The following is an 8186-nucleotide window of genomic DNA, read 5'->3' as shown; positions in this document are numbered from 1 at the left end:
TGTTCATTTCACATGAATTCTATGGTTTGGGGTTGTAAATTTATAACCTGCCTGCTGTTTCTTCTGTGCCACTTGCTTTGCTCCCATAGTGACCACCTGGCTTGCTCTCTCTCTTCATATTTTTTGTGCCTTAGGGAGAAGACTTCATCAGAAAGATCTTCTATCTGGAATTAGAAATAAATATTTTTGCTTTAATCAGAAACATTTTGAAATACAAGATCAGGCTGGGCACGGTGGCTCACGCCTGTAATCCTAGAACTTTGGGAGGCCAAAGTGGGTGGATCACGAGGTCAGGAGTTCAAGACCAACCTGGCCAAGATGGTGAAACCCTGTCTCTACTAAAAATACAAAAATTAGCTGGGCGTGGTGGTGGGTGCCTGAAATCACAGCTACTTGGGGGGCTGAGGCAGAGAATTGCTTGAACCCAGAAGGCGGATGTTGCAGTGAGCCAAGATCGTGCCACTGCACTCCAGCCTGGGTGACAGGGTGAGACGCTGGTCCCAGAAAAGAAATACAAGATCGAGTTTCAAGGTTTCAAAGAGTTTGTCATGTAGAAAACAGTAGGAAGCAAACTAAAATGCTATCTCTGTAAGTTGAGAGAACAAATGTTATCAGATGAACTTCAAATTCCTATAAAAGGGGAGTCAAAAATGTTTTAAAATTATTTTATTATTGTTATTTTTAGACACGGGTCTCTGTTGCCCAGGCTGTAGTGAGTGCAGTTGTGCAATCATAGCTCACTGCAGCCTGGAACTTCTGGGCTCAAGCGATCCTCCCACCTCAAAAAACTTAAAAATACTTGTTTACTATTGGTTCATATTTGAAGACTTCGGTAGACTACAAATGAGTTCATAGTGCTTTCCATTTGCCATAGCTTAGTACCAGTAGTCTTATTGTTCATTCAAGAGCTTTTATGGATTGTGGAGGACACACTATTATTCTAAGATGTTAATATCAAAGAAAAGCGTAAAACTAGCTTAAATCAGAATTAATTTAATGAATGACTTATCTAGGTTTCGAACCTGGAATACTATCTTGGTTATGGTATTTAAGAATTTGGGTTTCTTGGCTAGGATCATTGAGAAATGGGGAAGAATACATTAGAAAAGGAAAGGGCATTAAAAGGTAAATTTTGGTAGTTGAAAAACATGACCACTGGACATAGAAAGATTGTTACTTGACAAACTAAGTGTCTTCAACAGTGCCTTCTAGAGACCATCACTTTGGAATTAGTTTGGTTATAAAGTATTTTTCCCTATAATCTTATCTTGATAAAATTTTATCCATACATATTCACAACCCCTTACCTGCAATTCCAAAATCCAAAAATCTGCAAAAACAAATTTTTCAGAATTCATTTGGTGACATAGCCTGATCTGTAATGATGTGAGGCTATTTTTAGTGTTTATCCAACTCAATTATGAATATTTCACTACAGAAACATTAATGTCTGATTCCTCTTACACCCTAGACTCCACAGGTATTACATGACGTATATACTGTGTTACTTTTTTAAAGTCCAAAATTTTCCAAACTGAAGAGCAATTGGCCCTAAGATTCTGAAAATGGCATTTAAACTTTAAAATAATGAGTGAGACTAATCTCATGCAGAAAAATATAATACTGACAGTGAATGTGGATATTCATGTAAATTCAGTATCTCAAAAACTCATAAACAAATGCTACATTTTTTTTTTGGCTTTTTAAATTATTGTGTATTTGTGTATAATGCTGGTAGTCAAATTTGCACAAAACATTTTTCGAATATTCTTTTAAAAGAACTTCCTTTTCATAAGTGAAAAGAAAAAAAAATCAGTGTAAGTTAAAGGGTTTATATATTTCTTTAGTTCCCTGAATGTCAAAGTAAGCAGGTTTCATTACACATAATGTATAATTATCCCATTAAATGAAAGGCAGCTTACCTCTTCTTCACCTAAATTATATTCATCCAAAGGCTGAAGAACAACCATCCTCCAGCTGTTGAAGATAAAAACCAATTTTAAACAGCTTTTATTTATCTAAATGTGGCAATTTTATACTCTAAGCACAGCTAAATGTATTAGTATTTTCTTTCCTTGGCACTTCCATGGTTCAAATTGTTGTATTTTAATAATTAATTTTTTTAAAAGAAAAATATTTGTATTATTGAGTAAAGGATAAAAGAGAAAATGAGACTTGACTTTTGGCTTTATGGTGAATAGTCTGTTCTGTATAGCTGCATTTTATACATAATAATTATGTACTGACTGAAGTTAGTGGTATGTTGATAAACCTGGCCTGGCCAAAAAGTAACAGAAGGAAAAAAACCCTGGTTTGTATGTTTGCCAGTTTCTTTGGTATGAAAACACCTACCATAGCCCCTTTTGAGTCATCAGTAGTTTAATAACTGGCTCACAGAAGTCTTCTATATTTAACTATCTACTCAGCCAGCTAGCTCCAGCCTACCATTGCAAGTTGAAATATATTTTTGCTATAGAACATCATAGCCACAAATGTTATTCATTACTTATGCAACAAGTATCCACAGATTATAGGAGTTCTCATAGTAGAACTCTTATAGAATATTAGAGTTCTTGATACCTCAAGGTAATTATGAATAAAAGAAATTATGAAATTAGAATAGAGATGTATAACAATTAATTGAAATTGTCACCCACCTGTCTGTTTGCAACCTTTTCTGTCTCTACTTCCTGGTGTCATATTTATATTCTTAAGAAACTGCACTCATCATTTCTAAAAAGTTGGGCTAACTTTACTGCCAGTAGGGAGCAGATCTGCATATGGCATTCAGGGACCTCCACAATCTGGACCTAACTTTGTTTCTAGCCTCCCATTATCAACCTGCACAAAACAGTATCTGGCTAAACCTTACACACTTGTCCTGTGCCTTTGTTGTGGTATCGCTATGTAAATACCCTCTCCACGTTCCCATTCCTTCATGGGTGACTTCCCAGACCTTCCCACTCATCTTTTGAATGTGTTTATTGCTGACTTGGCAATACATCACAGTTTTTTTTTGTTTTTTTTTGGTCACAGGTATTACTGTCTTACAGTGTGAATACCCCATGAAAAGGCAGAACTCTTTGCAACTTATGTCACACCTGTATCTTTAAGGGCAAGAATTATTTGTTGCTATAGCTTTTATGTCACTAAAGTGCCTTTTAGTGTCATATACATAGTAGATAACTAAATGACATTGAATAATAAAGACTAAGAATGCTAAAGTAGTCTAGGAATTCCCAAATCTTAATAAAAACTCAGAAATAAACTGTGATACTATATAACTTTTTCTAAAGGCATGAGTAATTTTTTTTTTTTCTCACCGTTTCCCCTCCATGGCTATGAAAGAACTGGGAGAAGGATCCTCCTTTAATTAAAATTCGAACTTCACTTTGAAAATTTAAGTTTATTAAGGAAGGAAGGAAGAAGGAAAAATATGAAGATGTGAGTATACGTACCTTGGAGTAAGTATTTCCTTATATTGGAGTTTCTCTAATTTAGCTGGGGCTACTAATGACATGGGAATCACAATGTTATCTATGTCATAAGAGCTCTCACTTCTCAATCTCCGTCGTACAGTATTCTGCAAAGCAGGATTACAGTAGATTAGTACTGTCTAGTTACTTGTAATGATACCCTCCTTTCATCAGTTATATAAATATGGCAGTACACATTACATAATTTTTGTAAATACATTGTTATAAAGTCTAAAACATGTTAAGAAAACCAAGTAAGAAAATATTTCTGTATTTTGTAAATCAGAACAATCTCTTGGTAGATGTGTAATGTATTTATGTGTGCAAGCATACAAGCTTATTTTTAAGACCATAAAAAAAAGTCTTAAATGCAAAACTCTTTATCAGAAAAGACTAACATACATCACCCTAAATGTCAATGAAATGATCAGTAACCCACTTTTTATTAGGAAAGGCAGTGAAATATTTTTGGTCAGCCCTTCAGTATACTCTTCATTTATGCGTTCCTGGTTCCTGAGCTTCAGATTGTTCATTTCTAAACACTCCCACCTTTTGACCTCTCTGTACCCTGGCCAGATAACCACAAAAGCAGGATAAGAACAAGACAAGTCCTGAATTCTCATTAGTAAGATTTTATTTAGCTTCATATGTTAAGGAATAGAGATGATCATGATAATCTAAATTTTTAACACATAAAAAGAAGCTATAACCAAATATTAATGAACTTTTAGCTTCACAGTTAAGTTGTATAAATCAAATTTATTTTCTAACAAGATAGTTATAAATGTCTGTTAATATGTGCTAGTAAATAAGGCTGTTATAGATTAGCAAAATATAAATTATTTTCAAAATCAGGTGTTTTTATTTTTAAAGCAATTTTAGAGTTCAACATAGAGAAAAACCTACTCGTGATGATGAATTCTGGATTCTTGATAAAACGTTGACATTAGAAACAGCTGTCAAGTTGCTATGGGATCCTGATTCTGTGTGCTGAAAATCAGATTCTTCAAGTTTAATTCCTTCTCCTGCCATGGAAAGAGCCATTGAATGTCACACATTAAACATGACTAATAGGTATAATTAGAATTACTTTCCTAATTAGATGACAGGTGATTGATTCCTTGTTTTTTGTTTTTGTTTTTTTTTTTAATTCGTGTATTAGAAAACAAAAAAGGAAATGAAAAAAGAGAAGTCTTACAGTCATGCCATAAGTTATCTCCATTTTCTGGGGTTTTGGCAGTTTTTATCCAACATATTTCATATTGTTCCCTGAATAATCCTTCATCTCATCCCTTTATTCTTGTTTCCTGTGACTCCTATTTGTGGTTGAACCACCAGAACTATCTTAGTTTTCTTATCTAGTCTCATTTTTCATATTTGACTTTTTATTCTAGTTTCTGTGAGGTGTCTGTCCTTGGTCTTCTGAACACTCTTAATTTTTTGAAAAAATTCTGCTATTAAAATACATATTTCCAAAAGTATTTGTTCTCTAGTACTCTTTTTTTTAAAAATAGCATCCTGTTCTTGTTTCGTAGATGAAATTTCTCATTTCTCTCAGGATACTGATTAGAAGTTTACTTCTATTAGTATTTTCTGTATTTCTTCCAAGTTCCTTTTTTTTCCCTGTTTTGGTTCCCTGTTGTGTGTGTGTGTACAGTAAATATATATATGTATGCATTTACTTATTGCCCTTATTTTAGTACAGATGTTTTAAAATGAGAATATTTTCCTGTATAATATAAAATCTAATACCCAGTCCATATTTACATTTCTCCATTTGTTAACAAACATCCTTTATAGCTAGTTTCTTCAGATAAGGATCTACATGTTAAAATTGGCCATTGTCTCCTAGGTTTCTTATAGTCTAGAATAAATCATTTTTCATTACATTGACTTGACAGGCTGGACCAGATGTCCTATCCTTTTGGAATTATCTAGTTATTTCTGTGTAGTATGACATTTCTTTGTTTTATTCCTGTATGTACTTCAAACTTGAAGTTAGAGCTAAAGTATCAGTCAATTTAAGAGAAACATTTTATACCTTAGGTAATGTATACTTCATGTTGCATCTTATTAGATTTTTTTTTTAAAGCTTAGTTATGTTTTGGTATGCATATATGAAAGTTGCCTCAAAAGCTGGGTGATCCTTGGTTGTTCTTAGAGTGAGACACTAAAGAGCGTAATGAAACCAGCTCTGAACATATGTGGGAATGTGTTTACTTTTTGCTACACTGTATCCGATCAGATAGTTATCAGGTAGTGACTAGGTAGGTCTTTTATCATGGGATATCTGAAGACACCAGAGATAAACAGATTAAATCCATTCTGTATAATTAGTACATCTTGGGTGTAATTAGTTTCTAATTTATCTTGCCAGTTAATTTTTTTTTTTTATCATTTGCAATTAACTGTGGCAACTGTCTTGTCCCAAATCTCCAAAATAAATCCCTTTGTATTACTAGAAGAGTTCTAGTTTCCAAAGGTATCTCTTGATCATCTTGGAACTTTACAGGCTCGTAAGGAGAATTGAACAAGGTAGTTTAGCATTTCACTTGAGGCTTGTTCACTTTCTCAAAATCCTGAGGAATCTGCAGTGCATCAACATCTCCACAATAGGTGCCATAAATGGTTAACAGTTTCTGTAAGGCAACTTTACACTAGCCTATTTTGAGCCTAGAACACAACTTTGAAGATTAAATCCCATCCAAGGAGTGATTGGTAGAAGACAACTAGTCGGGGAAATAGGAGGGAAATAATTGCCATAAAGTGGGTAGATACCAGTCCACAAATAATTCTGAATTAACTACGAATATGCTCTTTCATGTTTGTAGAGTCATAGATGTTTTATGTAATTAGTGGCTGTTCTGGATTATAAACTCCCATGAGACAGGTTATTTTAAAATCAGAATTTTTTATTTTTAACATCACTACTGCTTATATCCTCACTTTAACCTACCTAATGCTGTTTCACTCAAATGTCTTTTCTTTCTTCCCTGTAACAGTTGGGCAGAAGATTCTGACCTTATTTCGGGCTTACATATAGGTGAATATCCATTTCTCCATTGATTCAGAGAAGTACTATGTACTAAAACAAATGAAAAGGAAATTTTAGGTTTTAGTTCCTTAACACAGTGAACATGTTAATCTGTTTTTATTTGTAACTGCAGAATTTTAAGATACCATTTCAAAATTACAGATAAATATAACCTTAAATACCAAGACAGACAACTCCAACTAAAAACATCCCCAGGAATTTCCAGTTTCTTGTATTTTCTTCATTTTTTTCAGGGGAATGAAATGGGAAGATGATCTGTTCTCAAAGTCTTCCAAATTACAGAAACTTTATAGAATGAGGATTGGCTCAGATACATAAATCCTGGCAATCGTCAGAATCTTTAAGTTCTTGCTTACCCTAAATCTGGAAATCATTTGGGACCAAGTAAGATTCAACATGGTCAGACTAGACTGTGTGAGCAAGAACCTGAATCATTTAACATCTCTGATGCCTTAGTTGCATCATCTGTAAAATAGGAATAATAGCGACCTTGGGTTTATAATGATTACTTGAGTTTATTCCTGTAGCAGTAAGTAAAAGCATCTGACGTGATAAGTGTTCAGTCAATGTTAGCGTTACCATGATTGTATATCTGAACCCCCTTAGTTCCAGCCTTGGTCTAATAACCAAACTGGCTTCCTTTTTTGAAAGGTTTGGAGATGTGGAAAGGAGTGGAAAAAGAAATATGTAAGCTGAAGTGCCAAACTCACACTATTGAAATAAAAGGGCATGGCCTACCAGCTGACAAGGAGCGTCTGGTTTCAAGATGGCAAATGACCCTAAATATGATAGACAAATACTTTTTACATAGGTATATGCACAGATATGCACATATAAATCCATATTTGCAAGCAAAAAGTGGAACTTCTAGGCAGAATTTCTGAGGAATCTCTGAAAGACTAATACTATATGGAATTTGAAGAGGAAACCCAGAGCAGAAGCACACAGTGAAGTACTGCCACAAAGAGGTGCGATGCCACCAAAGGTGGTCTAGACTCACAAGAAAGGAAAATTGGAAGCAGGACAACTATCTAGATATTGACTGCACATGTCAATATCTCAGTCAGACTAACAAAATCAGCTTTAGGCAGATAAATGAATGGTTGGAGAGATAAGGCAATGCCAAAGTGCCCCTCTTTGAAATGTCCGGCCCATCCCCAAATTAGTGTGAAAATTTCAAATGTAGTATAAATTCCCTTCCCATCAGAAGTGTCCCATAAACAGCAGTGGTAGAACAGTTTTAACTGAGTATCACAGCTTCCATGATGAGTATAGAAAACTCCAAAAATCTGAATACCAACACTAAATCAAAAAACAGGTACAAACCACAAGTGGAAGAACCATCTCAAGAAATAATGGAGCATTCATGGAAAATACATATTAGCAACTCAATTTCAACAGTTAATATTGCCAACAGAAATAGGTAAGAGTCCCTCTGGAGAAGTGTCAGAAATAGAAAATATAATTGTTCAAATGTTAAAATCATCACTAGGCTAAGTAACAATCAAAATCAAGCTGAAAATCAAAATCAAGGTCTGGAAGAGGAATTCCATATCTTGATGGAATAGAGTGATAGAAAATATGGAGGGAAAAAGACCAGAATGGGGTAACAGATGAGACTAGAGAGAATGAAAAGGAGGGAATAGTTGAAGAAA

General features: G+C 34.3%; 1 protein-coding gene across 2 annotated transcripts in view; it reads right to left on the bottom strand.

The window, feature by feature from the left end:
- The window catches only part of KANSL1L (KAT8 regulatory NSL complex subunit 1-like), a 154289-nt gene that overhangs the window by 4292 nt on the left and 141811 nt on the right, over nt 1-8186 (bottom strand). The window contains exons 9-13 of one of the 2 annotated variants that reach the window (XM_011932339.1): nt 6433-6561; nt 4383-4501; nt 3459-3583; nt 1923-1977; nt 52-164 (exon numbers count right to left, since the gene is read on the bottom strand). In XM_011932339.1, coding sequence (XP_011787729.1) covers nt 52-164; nt 1923-1977; nt 3459-3583; nt 4383-4501; nt 6433-6561 — 541 coding nt within the window. The remainder of the gene's footprint in view (nt 1-51; nt 165-1922; nt 1978-3458; nt 3584-4382; nt 4502-6432; nt 6562-8186) is intronic. The other variant, XM_011932340.1, reaches the window with a different exon arrangement.

The sequence above is a fragment of the Colobus angolensis genome, unplaced genomic scaffold (genome assembly GCF_000951035.1).
Source record: "Colobus angolensis palliatus isolate OR3802 unplaced genomic scaffold, Cang.pa_1.0 Scaffold95, whole genome shotgun sequence".
NCBI lineage: Eukaryota > Metazoa > Chordata > Mammalia > Primates > Cercopithecidae > Colobus > Colobus angolensis.
The sequence above is the reverse complement of the archived record's forward strand: the minus strand, read 5'-3'. Positions and strand labels throughout refer to the sequence as shown.